Source organism: Vespa crabro, chromosome 8, assembly GCF_910589235.1.
Source record: "Vespa crabro chromosome 8, iyVesCrab1.2, whole genome shotgun sequence".
NCBI lineage: Eukaryota > Metazoa > Arthropoda > Insecta > Hymenoptera > Vespidae > Vespa > Vespa crabro.
Genome location: NC_060962.1, coordinates 5,537,819 through 5,552,643, shown reverse-complemented (window position 1 = coordinate 5,552,643; position 14,825 = coordinate 5,537,819). Strand labels below are relative to the sequence as shown.

Sequence of the window (14,825 nt, the reverse complement as noted above, 5' to 3'; positions counted from 1 at the left end):
CAAATATACCTACACATTCCACACAAATTTTACTTTTATACATATTGGATTATTCTATAATCATTTTCTTTTTTCTATGTCAACAGTTACTTGTATATAAAATCTCTTTTAAAAATATTACAAATTATATTGTAAATCGTAAATGTATTATTTTAAATATTCGTTATAACTTATGAATATAATATTATCATGTAATAAAATTTATTTCCAGTTTTATTTAAAGATTTTAGAATTTTATTTTAAATTCGGGTCAACAGGGATAAAATGTATTTTAATATAAAGAAAAATCGATATATATATATATATATATATATATATATATAAATATATATGTATATATATATGCTCATTTTTATTCATTGTAAATAATGAAAAAAATAATATAATCCGGTCTGTACACATTAATACAGATCAAATTAAAGCTTTTTGTTTCTTATTTATTACTTACAATGAATTATTGACTTACTTGTAGCATTGTCGCTAAATTTTATGTTAAGTTCCGAGGATGAATCTATTAAATCATATATTAAAAATTTTTATGATTTAATATTGTGCTTTACTCGCACGAGTGGTGTGGCACGATCCCATGTATGTGACTGTGTTGTAACATACTTATATATTATGTAAAAAAAATACATAATTATATATATAGATATATATAGATATATATACATAATATCTATATATATAGGTGTATTCTATGTATTTGCAACAGTTCCATTGATGTTTACATAGTATATATGCAAGTTATAAGAGGCTACAAATTGTTATTTTTATGTAATTAAGTTGATTTATTTATTCATCTGAGAAATTAAATAAAATAAATAGTTATAAGCTGAAAAAGTATATATTGCTTTATTGAAAAAAATTACAATTTATAATTATACTTGGTGCGAGGAAATTATTAATTTTTTGGTTTTGTAATATAGGTTATATTAGATGTTCAAAACTAAATGTTGTTTCATACATATGTGCACATTGTTATATTGGCATATTTCTGTATTTATAATAAAAAGGTATTATAGATGTTAAAAAATATTATTTGCGTGAATTCCTCCACGCATGAAGAAGTATTATGTGATATGTTGGCGTATGAATATGCTAATTATTTACTAAACAAATAGGACTCAATATATATATCATATGGTAGATCACTTTGTCAACTTTAACAAATTACATAAGTTCACAATAAAATCATTAGCATTTTACATTTGAATTATTAAATGTAGAAAATTATATAATTTGCCTTTTATTGAAATAAACATATAAAAGTTCATGATATATATGTATATACAGTATAATATATAAAAAATATGGTAAGTATTAATATTAAAATTTCTTAAATTATTATATATATATAATTCCTGTATGTGTACAATTGAGATTTTAGAAGATACATTTTTTATTTGTAAAATAAAATATTCTGTTTTAATTGTACTTAATTTAATTAATTGTATTAACTCATTCTTTTTAATATTAATTACATAATTACAATTAGAATAAGATTTGAAGTTTAACTTTAGCGCTACTTTAATAAGTAGGGAGATTGTATAGTATATCCTTTGAACCACTAGATGGCCGAAGAAATTATGTAATGCCATTAGATGGTCTATGTAAAATATATTTTCTTAAAGTGTTTTGTGCTTAGTCTGGAACAAGTTTCCATACAGTTTCAATAAAGCTTCCACTCTATCTTCTGTTTGATTATATTCAGACGCAACGCTAAGGAAGAAAGTAAATTTGTTGTCGCGTAGAAGCGAACATTCTTCTGCTTTAGGAGCATTCGTAGCAGTTGTCGGTAATTGTAATTGATTGTTTTTATTTTACATTCGTGTAAAGTTCGGTGCATTTTAATTTTATAAAAGGTGAAAAGTGTAAGCAGTGTTGTTTCAAATAAATTAGAAAGTTAAGTGGTACAATTCGGTGGAGAAAATTATGTCTATACAGAGATTAAATTGTAATTTATTGATTTACGGATTGCATACGTGTGGTTGAATAGTAAAAGTTGTAGTAATTCATTCAGAATAAGTAATAAAAATAATTCATTCAGAATAAAAGATGTTTTTTACAAATAGAAGAAAAAAATAAAATTATGTGCTCTTCGTCGTTTATGTCTAATTGAGATTATTGCCTTTTTTGAACATTGAAACGCTACAAAGGATAATATCATAAAATTGATCTTATGCACTACGTATTCATATCAAGAATTAAAAATGAACGGATTTAGCACAGGTGAAGAAGATTCTAGGGGAGCTACAGATCAAATTTGTTGTCTCGTTGATGAAGGCGAACGATGTTCTCGCCCAGCTGGCAATGCTTCTTACAGCAAACGTATACAAAAGACTGTAACACAACGACGTCTCAAACTTAATTTGGATCAAATGGTACTTTTTGCTCAGAAATCACAAGGTTTGTCCGAGTCGCATGCACTTTCTGAATTAAAGTACAGAGAGGGATGTCATGCTCGGCATAAAGATCTTAAGATAAAACAAATGGATTTAATAAAATATATTTAAATGTGAAAGAACTTATACTATAAGCACATTTTATATATAAAATCTTTTATTACTAATATTGATCTTCATGCTTTACATATCTCTCTGGCAGAATCACAAGATTTTAGAAAACAATAGCCAATCAGCTTGATGTATTCAGTTTAATTCTTTTTTTATTTGTATTTTTTGCACCCTCGAACAAAGGAAATAAATAAATGCATTGCACTTTTTGTCTATGTGCTTCTAATAAAAACACAACAGAGCAGAAAATACATGAGATGCGAACAAACCTTTCTTTAGCACTATAATTTTTAAATTATGTATATTACAGTCAGGTACACGGTTTTTGGAAAATGTTATAATCTTAGTTCTGATATATATATATATATATATTACATTTTAAATATATTATTTATAACATTACAGCTGAATAAAGCATTTTTTATAAATTTGGTACACATGTCAATTAATAAAAGTAGTAGTAAATATAATGTAGTATAGACCTTATATATTCCATTAAATAGTATTAATTACAAAAAGTTCTTTATGTATAATCATGTCATATTTTATATGTAGGCACGTCACACATATATTTGTGATTATCACAAACAAGTGATACAATGTGCAAGATCTAAACAACAGCAACAACGTAGACGAAAAGACTCTGAAGAAGATTCAGGTGAAACTGATAATGATCTTCCAGAAGTGGATTTATTCCAATTACAAGTTGGTACTTTAAGGCGCTATAAACGACACTACAAAGTCTCTACTAGACCAGGCCTAAACAAAGCCCAATTAGCTGATGTAAGCATTTAAATATCATAAACCATATTATATTTTAAGTGATTAGTTATTTAATAATATTATAATCAAAAATAATATTGTTATATTGGCATGTTTCAATACCACTTAATCATTTATTATATAAAACTTATTTTTGAATGCTTGATATGTATTATAAAATAATTTATGGCTTTTATATTGCAGACTCTTATGAAACATTTTAAGACTATCCCTGTAAATGAAAAAGATGCCTTAAGTATTTTCATTTTTACAGTTAAAACCAATGCAAATAAATTGGATCAAAAGAATGGTTTAAGTAATGATACAACGTAGCTAAGGATGAATATTCATGATCATTCATCATTGTAATATTAGTAAGAAGGAAAGCATACATGTGTGAGTTTTCACTTGTTAATAAGTATTTTATAAGAGTTGTATACACTGTGTATAAAATTGTCTTTGGAAAAAAATATTCGTTTTTCTTTTATTTTTGTTACATGACCTGTATATTTAATTTCTTTTGAATATAAAATTTGCAATTTTTGTATAAATTAAATTTTTCTTTTAAAGTACTTAATAGATATGTAAATGTATTTATATCTGTTTTTTAAGTATTAACAAAACTATATATCTTGTAAATAAAAATATATACATGGTAATATATTGATAAGTTGGTAATAGTTCAACACACAATTTATACAATTAACATGCTTTTATTTCATGAAGATCAAAAAATATTTATTTTTTTGAATTCATTATATTCCTTATAATATATTAAGCAATTAAAAGTGATCAAGACACGCACCAAAGTAATATACAGTACCTTACAGTATTAGTGTTAAAAAATTTCGTATAAGATTATATAATAATATATGGTTTTGTCTTCTCTAAATTTTACAAATGTTATTAATCTAAAGTTAAGAAATTATATTTACAATTTTTTGTGAAGTTTTTTATTTTCTTTCATCTTCAAATAAAAAAATGTGAATATACCTTTTGATTTTCCATGTTTTTGTATTTCACATTTAGATTTCGAATAACATGCAATTCATTATTCCTTACTATCATCTATATTTATTAATATCATTATATTTAATGATATTAAATTTTATAATCTTGAGTCATTGTAAGATATATGGATTTTTTATATAAAATTCATGTTTTTTATTATGTGTATTACATTATATCTTTTCTATCAACTATTTCAATAACTTCCTCTTCACTATCATCATCTAATTCTAAAATATACAACAATAAACATTATTTCTAGTTCATAAAATTAACAGCTTAGTTGGACTGAAAGAATAAAATTCTAATTTACCTGCTTTATTAATTATAGTGTTTGAAGGTTTATCTATAGATACAATTTCAACATCACTCATTTCTTCTTCTGAAGATGGACACCACGAATTATGACCACCTTTTCCTATTGCTTTTGCCTATATATAATTATTAAAATATAAATATTACTATTTTGTTTTATTATAAATATTACGAATTGATTTTTTTTTGTTTTTAACTAATAATACCTCATGTGTGATCAATTCAGCAAAACCTTCACCTAATTTCACAATATGATTACTTTCTTTATTGTCATTATCATTTTCACAAGTTTCTGAAAGAATTTAATATGATTTTATTAATGTGTATATATAATATGTATCTCTTTTTCCCTTCTCTTCTCTTTAAATATAGACACATACATATGCAAGTTTTTAATATAAGTCATAATAATTGTACTGATATAGTCTAAAGTATAGTCTAATATATAAAAATTGATAGTTAAAGAATTATTTATCTTAGTTTATTTATAAATTTTCTTACCATTTTTAAGCTGCGTGAAATTCCAGTTACGTAATTTAATACTGATATTATCATTATACATAGTAGTTAATTTGTTTGCAATTATACACTCTTTGATATGACAAGTATAAGTGCTATCTTTACTAAATCTATAAAATATAAAATTTTATTGACATATAATAAAAAATCATCACTTTTTTATTATAGTAACTTATTAAATATTGCATATATCATATCTTATATCTATATTATTATATTATTTTAGTCGATAGATAAGTGATACCTTAAACTGATATCTTTTACAACTGCTTCTTTAATTTGTTGTATTAAATCAATTGCATATTCTGCTGCATGATTAGAAGCTACAGATATAACATCTTCAACAGTTAACGTTTTCGTTAGATAATCAAAGTGTAAACTACAAAGTTCTTTATATGAATTTACACCGAGAGTTAACTGAGCTACACCAACCCTTTCTTCCATATAAGTAGGATCCATGACAGTAATTCCACTAAACAAAAAATAGAATATTATTTACATAAGCTATATATTCCTTGTGTATTTTAAAAATCACAATATTTTTAATAAGCATTTTGTATATGTAAAATGTTTGATATAAAAGAGATACAGAAACTCCATAAAAAGAAATATATAAAGAAAGATTAAATAATATTGTTATGGGTTTAATTTTATCAAATCTATATAAAAAAAATAATGCAATTATTTAATAACGCAATTATTTAAAAATACACATATATTTCATAATAATAATAGCAACACAAATTATATTAACTATTAAGCACACATATTTAAATAGTTGAAAATATATAATATATTATAATACTAACCTTTCAAATGTTATAAACGAAACACAAACAGGTAAGAAAAACAATCTCAGTGGTAAAGGATCCTTTTCATTAAATGGATGAATAATAATATTGGTTCCAGTTGATGTTACATCTGGTCTATGAAAATGCAAAAGTGCTGCAAGGGCAGCAATAGATGCACAATCAATCAAATTTCCATCATGATTTAAAATGTTGATATCAAGTCTTAAACTCCATACCTATATGTGTAAATATAATTTAATTAAATATTTATGTTAATATCATACTGCAATATCTTTCATTCTTTCTCTTTTTCTTCTAGGTAAATAGATAAATTAATTTAAGTGTTCATTTAAAAACTATACATATTTCTTAATTAAAATATTATTAAATCAAATAAAATTTGATATTCTTTAGAAATTAAGAAATTAATTATATGTGAAAATGTGAAAAGAAAAAAACAATAATAACCTTTTTCTCAGCCACAATACATAAAGATTCCAAATCTACGCATTTGGAATCTTTTATAGATTTTTCTAATTGTCTGTTTATTAGAATAGCAGCTTCAGATTGTCGGTTATTTTCAAAATGCTGTGCTGCTAATGGATTCAACTCAACATTAATATAAATCATACCTTCATTTGGTCGAGATGCTTTAGGTTGTTGGATATCACATGATACTTGTGCAACCGCTCTATGAAATAAGAACATAATATATATGATCTTAATTGTTATAGATTTGTTTAATGGAATAATTAAAATATACAACTAATATATGTATTAGCAAATATTTACCTTGTTTTTCCAAGGGATACAATACATGAACCCCAATTGGAACCAAAGTAAATGTTAACGGAACGTGTTTCAAAAAGATCTCTTCCATCTAATCGCTGAAATAATGAAATAAATATAAATCTAAAGAATGTAAATGTAAAAAATGTTAAGACAACATAATATTTATTATGGAATTATTAAATTATTATGCATTTTATTAAAATTAAATTATGAAAGATAATGTTCAAAAAATATACCGTTTTTTCTTGTATGGACGCATTAATAAAATTTCGCTCACAATTTGTCAAAATAGTTTTCTTCATTGCAGAATTTATTATAGAATTTTTCTTTCGTTCTTTATTATACGATTTCTACGAGAATTATTATAATATTGTTTTCACATAAACGAAATACATACACTTTTGCACAAATTGTCTTTTATGATTCTTGTTTAGTACAAGAAAATAGTATAATGGCAGTGCAATGTATCTTTAACTTACGCGGTAAAATTCAAAATTCTGAATATTTTGATTTTCTTTCACATGTACAGTTGAGTTTTACCATAGGGAGCGTAAATATCGACCAAAGATATTATTTTAATAATAAATAGTCAAAAACTGTCTCTATGAACTTATAATATTAAATAATATGAATCAGATATTTCGTATTTGTATCTTTAATCGAAATATTTATAAATCTTTCGAAATAAGTAGAAGATTCGCGGGACATAGTAAATGGCAAAATGTAAAACATATAAAATCAGAAAAAGATAGTACAAGAGCTATATTATTTTTACGATTAAGAAAAATGATAAGAGAGGCTGCTTTGGGTATTTATTATATATTTTCATCATTTTTTTTAAAGATCATATGTAATTGTATATTTATGAAAATATAACATAACCTTTAAAAATATAGAGATTGTTTAAAGTTTCTAATTAAATAATATTATTTATAATATTATTAATAATAATATTATAATATATTTATAATATTATTATGGATCTTACATATATTAAAGACATATATTAAATAATTACATATTAAATATATCTCATTAATTGATATATATATATATATATATATAAAATTAAGTAAAATAAAAGAAGAAAGATAATAAAGGAGACAAATAAGAAGATAGAATAGAGTGAAATAATAAATAAGAAATTAACAATAATTAAGTTAATAATGGTAAAAATTAATTTTTATATATATTATTAATTCGATAATATAATTTATAGAGGGTGGAAGTACAAAACCAACTTTAAATACTAAATTAGCACGTGTTATAGAATATTGTAAGAAGTTAAACATGCCTGCAGCAACGATAAATAATTTGCTTGACAAACTTGCTAATTCAAAAGAAAGAACTAAGGCTACTTTAATAGAAATTAATGGGCCCAAAAATTGTATCATGATTTTAAAAATTGTATCAGATAATATGGCAGATACAAAGTCACATCTTAATACAATACTAAAAAAAATCAAGTAAGAGAGCTAAGTAAAAATCAAAATATTCAGGCTTTATATTCATTTTATAATTCTGCATTTAATAATTACTAAAATAGAAATATTAATAAATATTTTTGTATCTTTCAAATAGTGCTAAAGTTTCAGTGGGTGCAATAAACAGTTCTTTTGAACATAATGGCATTATAATAACCAACAAAAAATTTGAATTGGAAAAGGCAATGGAGGATGCAATAAATGTCGGAGCTTCCGATATTGAGGATATAGAAGATGATGACAAAAAATATTATAAGGTAGTATAATTTATTTTTCTCCTTTAAAATTATTATTACGTTATTTTAATTTCACTATTTTCTTTTAAAATATTTTATTCCTTTTCTATTATAGTTCATATGTGAGCCACAACTTTTATCAAAAATAACAACCAAATTGGAAAGTCTTGATTATCAGATTATTGATATAAGAGATGAGTTAATTCCACTATTTGTTATAAAATTAAGTGATGATGACCTAAAAATAGTCAAATTAGCTCAAGAAAGACTTTTATCTTTGGATGAAATAGAAGAAATATATGATAATATAGATCATGATAATTTATGATATTAAATATTAATTACAGTATGTAAAAATTAAAAATATAAACAATACATTATACTAGAAAATAGCATAACAAAAAACCTATTTTCTATAAATGTATTTTTAAAAAATAATAGAATGTAAATTAATAGAATCATACTTTGTACATAAAGTTTTAATTTCATGTAACAATTTATTTAGAAATATGTATATGTTAGAAAATTATTTATACTTACAAAAAATTATGATAATTTAAAATAAAAAAGAAATTAATTTGATATTTACATAGATGATTGTATATACATATATATATGTATATATAAGAAAACTAATTCGATAATTGACGAATTAGTTTAAAAAATTTGTACAGCCGGTAATAGTAGATATCTATTTAACTGACTATATGTTTAGATGAGATTTTTTAATTATTATTTTTCTTAGTTACCAATTGAGAGTAGAAAACTCTTTTGCCAACGGAAAGTAATATCAATAATTCCGCAAATTAAATTAATTATATATATATATATATATATATATATATATATATATATATATATATATATATATATATATATATATATATATATATATATATATATATATATATATATATAATATTTAATTTTATTATATATTAATATTTAAGCCCAAAATGCATATGTATGGAATAATCAAAAAGTATATAATAAAAATACATATAAACATTTAACTTCTTTCTCTATAATAACATGTGAGACTTATAATTTGCAAGTCAATTGCATGCGAGTCAATTGATAATGAAATAAGAATATATGGCATACATACAGTATAATAAACTAATATTTAAACAATTGTACATACGTCTAAACATTACATAGTATACGCGTTAAATATAAAATAATTTTATTCAATCATTTCAATACGATTAAATTTTGAACTCGGCGTTTTTGCCTTCATCTAATATCAACAAAAACGGATCATTGACTTGACTGATTATGACTGTTATGAAACCAGTTTTCTTTTACAGTTCGGCGAGTAAACATTGAAGATATTTCTTTCGAAACGTCTAAGATGAAAATATCAATAATTCCGCAAATTAAATTAATTAATTAAATTAAGATAATTAAATTAATTTAAAGAGATATTAAATATAATATAATATAACTTCCTTTCAGCCTTGTCGAACGTTTAATGTCGACAAGAACGAAATTAGGTAGAGCGTGCGAGATATATCAATTTCCTTCCGTACTCCGAGAACTAAACGTTGAAATACAATTTTTCCATACGGCTATATTTAATAATCTGTAAGTTGCGATAATTTTTTAATTATTTAAACAATATATAATGTTCTTAAACAATATATAATGTCTTTGAAGTTCGATGAGGTAATATTTAAACAATAGTACACTCTGTTGAAGATAATATAGTTTTTAAGATGCGGTAAACGTAATATAAACTTTCTTTCACTTTTTGTCGATTAACAAGAAGACACCATGCGAGTTACCATGTCAGTTTCCTTTCTTACTCCGAGGACTAAACGTCAAAATAGACTCTTTCCATATTCCTACATTTAATCATCTTATAGATAAAGTAAATATATTTTTATATCATAAATTTCTTGAATATTTTATATAAAGTCTTGTCATATGAGTGATATTAATAAATTTTTTTGTATTGTTCTATTTCAGAACTTCGTTGCAATCGCGTGCGTAGCGATGAAGTAATCGAGTGTTTGTTTCGTTAAAATAAAAATATCACGAAATAAAAGCATTGTTTGTTCGTTCGCGTTTTGCGATTTATATAACAAATATTTTTGCTTCGATTACGTACAGTGCAGTTATTATACTCAAAAAGCAAAGTCCTACTGGGAACTTCGTTTTATTTGTTCGAAAATTTGATTAGATTATCTCGCGAACGCGGATTCTAGAGTAGAGGCACCATTAGCCAGCCCGTAGGTCTCCACATACAGCAACTTCCACATAGTGAGACCTGGATCGTTAGTATTTGCGATATATTGAAATCTAATTGTAAATTACGCAACACAAATACTACCGGGCGAATGGCTGCATATTTCAATATATTTTCAATATCCATTTAATTTAATTCTGATTACAAACTTATTTTATATCACTAAATTTGTAATTACTAATTTTGTAATTACATATAGTATTACTAATAATACTTCAATCTTAATTATTCTTATATACTCTTATTTGTTCCTGTTTTATGCTTTTCAATTTAAATACTATATTTTCTATTGCAATTATTCTTCATATTCACATATTTATAAATTCAAATTATACTTCAACTATTTTCTTTTTCGCGTTTTTGCTATTAACTTCTATATGTTATATTTTAATGCAAATAATATTAATATTTAATATATATTTGTATAAATAATTAATAAGAAACAAAAAATATAATTTTGTACAATTTTGTACAATTAATAAACATTCTTCAATTTATCTATTTTCGTAGTAATATAATCTAGCATATAGTTTTTTTTGCTTTTATCAGGAATCTAAGAAAATTATCATCTTGTTTAAATTTTTGTCTTTAAAATGAGATCTTGTTTATAAAAATTGATCAAGAGTTACGTCTGGTTTCATTCTTGCTATAAATCATTATAATATCAAAAATTATTAACAATCTTAATTTTGTCAAATTTGTTTCCTAATCTACTTTTGATAATATTAGTTGATCAATTTTGTATAAATATTAATGGGTAATAAGTACTAATTTCTCTCTCTTTTCAATGTTTTATATATAGCAAGTAAGTTAATTATTGGATGAGATATGGATTTATAATATATCAAGATATAGATAGATTTATGTAATAGTAATTAATACAGACGTGCAATTGTAAATGAAAACAAATTATTATTTTCAACTTGAAACTTTATATGACTTAAATACAAAATTTTTACATTATTTATTTATAAATTACATATTGATTAATCGTATATTTTTTCGTCAATTTTTTATATTACATTAAGTTCCATATGAAATTATTCATGTACATAGAGAGGTTATAATAAAATACATTAAATAATATTTAAATAATATTACAAATGCATTAATAAATATTAATTGAATTATATAATAATCACTGCATGAATATTTCGAAATATAGCAAAATAATATACAATTTGGCACGAGAATTGCTTCGAATATATTATAAAATAAATCATGATCTCTGTGATAATAAATTAAAATCTATATCACAAAAAATGCAATACCTTTAAGATCATTTCTATTGTAATGTTAATATTATTAACGGTAAAAGTTTTATTATTATTCTAAAAATATGAGTAATCCTTTCAACTTATGTATCCTCAAAAATATTTGAAAGCTATTGTATGTAATACTTTTCTGATTATTTGATAATATTTTCATAAATATTATTATTTTTAAAGACAATTTTTTTTAGATATTTAAAGCAATAAATTTTAAAGAACTATTAAGAATGCTAATATCATCTTACATGTATAAAATACATAATCAATACCTAAAAAGAAATTATAAACATATAATTTACAAAATATATGTTTCTTTCATAAGGAATCACTTGTTTAGACTGTAATAAATTCTTTTATGTAATACTAACTGATCAAGCTAAGATGATGATATGATAACAATAATACATGGTCACAGTATTTAAAGAAGAAAAAATTATAGTATATTATCATATATTATTCAAAAGTTAAATAGAAAAATAAATAACAATATTAAAAATCAGATAGAACTAATTTATACATTTTTTGGAAGCTTATATATATGTATATACATATATATATATTTCTATAAAAATCCTTGCAAATGCATTCGGAACATAATGGATAAGAGAATAGTAGAAAAAAAAGTTAACACATATAGATGGTTCTACTATTCTCATAGAAAAAATATTAATTCCTTATATTCTATACACTAATATAAGTATTATATAGTGCATTTATTCTTAGCAAGAATAGAAGACTATAGAGTGCAAAGAATTAACGTATCCTCTTTTAATATTTAAAATATACTTATCATATAGTTAATTGGGATTAGTTATAATGTAACTATCAAGCAATGAAATTCGTTAAAGTCATTTTAGAATCTGGCATAATATCTAACAAATAGTGAGGTGTATCAGTCATTGATGCAAGATCAGCTTCCAATAAGGCCAATTGTAGTTCTCTGCGTGCTTTTTGTACAACATATACCATAAGAGATACTCCTACTAATATCTATATTAAAAGATAAAATTATTATTTTTATTACATTTACTAATTCCCTTATATTCTTATGACTGTATAATCTATTGATTTAATTGATAAATTTATTATAAAAGACAAATTACCTGGAAACAGAAAACAATATAGCCAGTTGCTGCTGTTGATCTATCTTCTAGTACATCTTGCATTGACCTTAAACTGCTACCTAAGTAAACATTAATGAGTTGAGCTGGTAATAAACCCAATGCACTAGCCACATGGTAGCGAATGCCAGTTATGTTACTAACCTGTATCATGCAATAAATATATTTAAATATTATATATGTAACATATAAGAAAGATATGTACATTGTTATAATACATACAGCAAAAATTGTATTTTGTAGGCCAAAAGGTATCGGAGTTAATCTTGCAAACAGTACAACTTTAAAAGCTTGTGGACCTGAAATTACTCTAAGTATTGCTCTTGCAGTATCACTTTGTAATAATGCTCCGATTGGCAGTTTAGAAGAGAAAGCACCCAAAGTGACATGTGCTATAGCAATACCCAAATTTGCAGAAAGAACAACCATCATTATACCTCGCACGATTCCAAAAAGATAACCACTGGCAACAATGAGGAATAAATATCCAATTACAATAGGAAAGGAAACTACTGTGAATAGTGCAACAAATATGACTGTAATAATCCAAATATTCTGGTGTTCTATCCAGAAGAGTAGCACTTTAATGTAATCTTTACATATGAAAACTATAGCTCCTAGAAGAGCTAAAGTTGCAATGGTAATTGCTACATAGCATACAGAATTTGAACTGATGCAGTTGCAGTGTATAGACGTTGGATGTTTAGAGGAATGCACACAGGTCTCAACATGTTCTATATCTATTATATCCATGCTCAATGTATTTGCCATATATATCCATAATTAAAATTTTCCTTCTTCACCATAACCTAAGACAAAATTATAATTGCTTACAAATATAATATAATATAATATAATATAATATAATATAATATAATATAATATAATGCACATAAAATTTATTGCTTCTTGAGAAATAATATAAATATTTATACAAATTAAAATTGTTATAAAGTATAATTAATATTATCAAATTATTTTTAAATTTTATAAATGCGAAATATTAATATTACAAAATATCAACCTTTCAGGATAAAGAAATATTATTTTTATTTCAAGAATTTTTCTTGGATATAATCGTATGTATTTTGTATATATTTTATATATATACATATAAATATTTTTTGTAAATAAATATCCATGCAAAAGAATTTTATAAAATGATGGAAATTTTTAATTAAAAAAGTTTGGTTTTAAAACATTGAACTTGTTCTTTATCATCACCTTGTATCTTTATTATTTCTTGAGCAAATATGATATATTTATAGTTTCTTATGTAAATATATATACAAAATGACATAAAATCAATATTCATAAATATTAATGGAAATATTAAACATGTAATATGCAAAGATGTTAATAAATATATAATAAAATAACAACGATAAAAATTTACTTACACTCTAATATAGAGGATATGTATGTACTAAACTTCATCATATTTTTTTTGTCACATTCTTATTCATAATAAATGCCACGTTATACTCATATAAAGTAACAAAAATATCGAAGACAATGATGGCTTAGATAGTATAGCTTTAATCTAAGCTAACCTAATGTATTCTAACATGACGTTATATGATAATCATAATATGATCAAAGAAAGAGGATAAAAGCAACCAGAACGACTACGCCTCGAATCCAAAGTTTCCCACACAAATCTGCCATCTATGTAGAGAAAATATTCAAAAGAGCAGCATATACTAAATACATACGTATCATTATTAAAAATAAGTACTATTAATAAAGATTCCTAGAT

At 23.5% G+C, this 14,825-nt stretch overlaps 4 protein-coding genes and 1 long non-coding RNA gene across 6 annotated transcripts; 3 read left to right on the top strand and 2 right to left on the bottom strand.

The window, feature by feature from the left end:
• Nucleotides 1-1,569: 1,569 nt before the first annotated feature.
• LOC124426075 (histone deacetylase complex subunit SAP30 homolog) lies at nt 1,570-3,937 on the top strand. The gene is made up of 3 exons (XM_046967351.1): nt 1,570-2,384; nt 3,072-3,299; nt 3,483-3,937. Exons 1-3 carry the CDS (start codon nt 2,214-2,216, stop codon nt 3,609-3,611), a joined length of 528 nt encoding a protein of 175 aa, XP_046823307.1. The 5' UTR covers nt 1,570-2,213; the 3' UTR covers nt 3,612-3,937.
• Nucleotides 3,938-4,418: 481 nt separating this feature from the next.
• On the bottom strand, nt 4,419-7,165 carry LOC124426073 (exosome complex component RRP45). Of its 2 annotated transcripts, none has more exons than XM_046967347.1 (9): nt 6,940-7,165; nt 6,704-6,798; nt 6,380-6,602; nt 5,930-6,147; nt 5,365-5,592; nt 5,103-5,230; nt 4,808-4,893; nt 4,600-4,717; nt 4,419-4,516 (listed from the first exon to the last, which is right to left on the bottom strand). In XM_046967347.1, the coding sequence occupies exons 1-9, from the start codon at nt 7,003-7,005 to the stop codon at nt 4,455-4,457; spliced, it is 1,224 nt and encodes a 407-aa protein (XP_046823303.1). In that variant the 5' UTR covers nt 7,006-7,165; the 3' UTR covers nt 4,419-4,454. The 2 variants fall into 2 exon arrangements, with proteins under 2 accessions (XP_046823303.1, XP_046823304.1); XM_046967348.1 differs by having other exon boundaries at nt 6,544-6,602; nt 6,940-7,159.
• A 63-nt stretch (nt 7,166-7,228) lies between these two features.
• On the top strand, nt 7,229-9,254 carry LOC124426074 (translational activator of cytochrome c oxidase 1). The gene is made up of 4 exons (XM_046967350.1): nt 7,229-7,511; nt 7,923-8,169; nt 8,285-8,444; nt 8,539-9,254. The coding sequence occupies exons 1-4, from the start codon at nt 7,331-7,333 to the stop codon at nt 8,749-8,751; spliced, it is 801 nt and encodes a 266-aa protein (XP_046823306.1). The 5' UTR covers nt 7,229-7,330; the 3' UTR covers nt 8,752-9,254.
• Nucleotides 9,255-9,403: 149 nt separating this feature from the next.
• Nucleotides 9,404-11,022, top strand: LOC124425952. Its single transcript, XR_006942617.1, has 3 exons — nt 9,404-10,010; nt 10,192-10,296; nt 10,395-11,022. It is a non-coding gene; the product is annotated as an uncharacterized LOC124425952 (long non-coding RNA).
• A 919-nt stretch (nt 11,023-11,941) lies between these two features.
• Nucleotides 11,942-14,752, bottom strand: LOC124426222 (transmembrane protein 64). The gene is made up of 4 exons (XM_046967638.1): nt 14,467-14,752; nt 13,289-13,875; nt 13,049-13,210; nt 11,942-12,935 (listed from the first exon to the last, which is right to left on the bottom strand). Exons 2-4 carry the CDS (start codon nt 13,835-13,837, stop codon nt 12,771-12,773), a joined length of 876 nt encoding a protein of 291 aa, XP_046823594.1. The 5' UTR covers nt 13,838-13,875; nt 14,467-14,752; the 3' UTR covers nt 11,942-12,770.
• Nucleotides 14,753-14,825: the final 73 nt, after the last annotated feature.

Bases quoted from the DNA above. Each gene is read 5' to 3' on its own strand.
- LOC124426073 (XM_046967347.1), bottom strand. From the start codon at position 7,005: ATGAAGAAAACTATTTTGACAAATTGTGAGCGAAATTTTATTAATGCG. The intron at 6,603-6,703 runs GTAAATATTTGC...CTTATTTCATAG, and splicing joins GTATCCCTTGGAAAAACAAG to AGCGGTTGCACAAGTATCAT. The intron at 5,593-5,929 runs GTTAGTATTATA...TTTTTTGTTTAG, and splicing joins TCGTTTATAACATTTGAAAG to TGGAATTACTGTCATGGATC.
- LOC124426222 (XM_046967638.1), bottom strand. From the start codon at position 13,837: ATGGCAAATACATTGAGCATGGATATAATAGATATAGAACATGTTGAG. The intron at 13,211-13,288 runs GTATGTATTATA...TGCATGATACAG, and splicing joins TACAAAATACAATTTTTGCT to GTTAGTAACATAACTGGCAT. The intron at 12,936-13,048 runs GTAATTTGTCTT...CTTTTAATATAG, and splicing joins ATATTGTTTTCTGTTTCCAG to ATATTAGTAGGAGTATCTCT.
- LOC124426074 (XM_046967350.1), top strand. From the start codon at position 7,331: ATGAATCAGATATTTCGTATTTGTATCTTTAATCGAAATATTTATAAA. The intron at 8,170-8,284 runs GTAAGAGAGCTA...TCTTTCAAATAG, and splicing joins ACAATACTAAAAAAAATCAA to TGCTAAAGTTTCAGTGGGTG. The intron at 8,445-8,538 runs GTAGTATAATTT...TTTCTATTATAG, and splicing joins ATGACAAAAAATATTATAAG to TTCATATGTGAGCCACAACT.
- LOC124426075 (XM_046967351.1), top strand. From the start codon at position 2,214: ATGAACGGATTTAGCACAGGTGAAGAAGATTCTAGGGGAGCTACAGAT. The intron at 2,385-3,071 runs GTACTTTTTGCT...TTTTATATGTAG, and splicing joins AACTTAATTTGGATCAAATG to GCACGTCACACATATATTTG. The intron at 3,300-3,482 runs GTAAGCATTTAA...TTTATATTGCAG, and splicing joins ACAAAGCCCAATTAGCTGAT to ACTCTTATGAAACATTTTAA.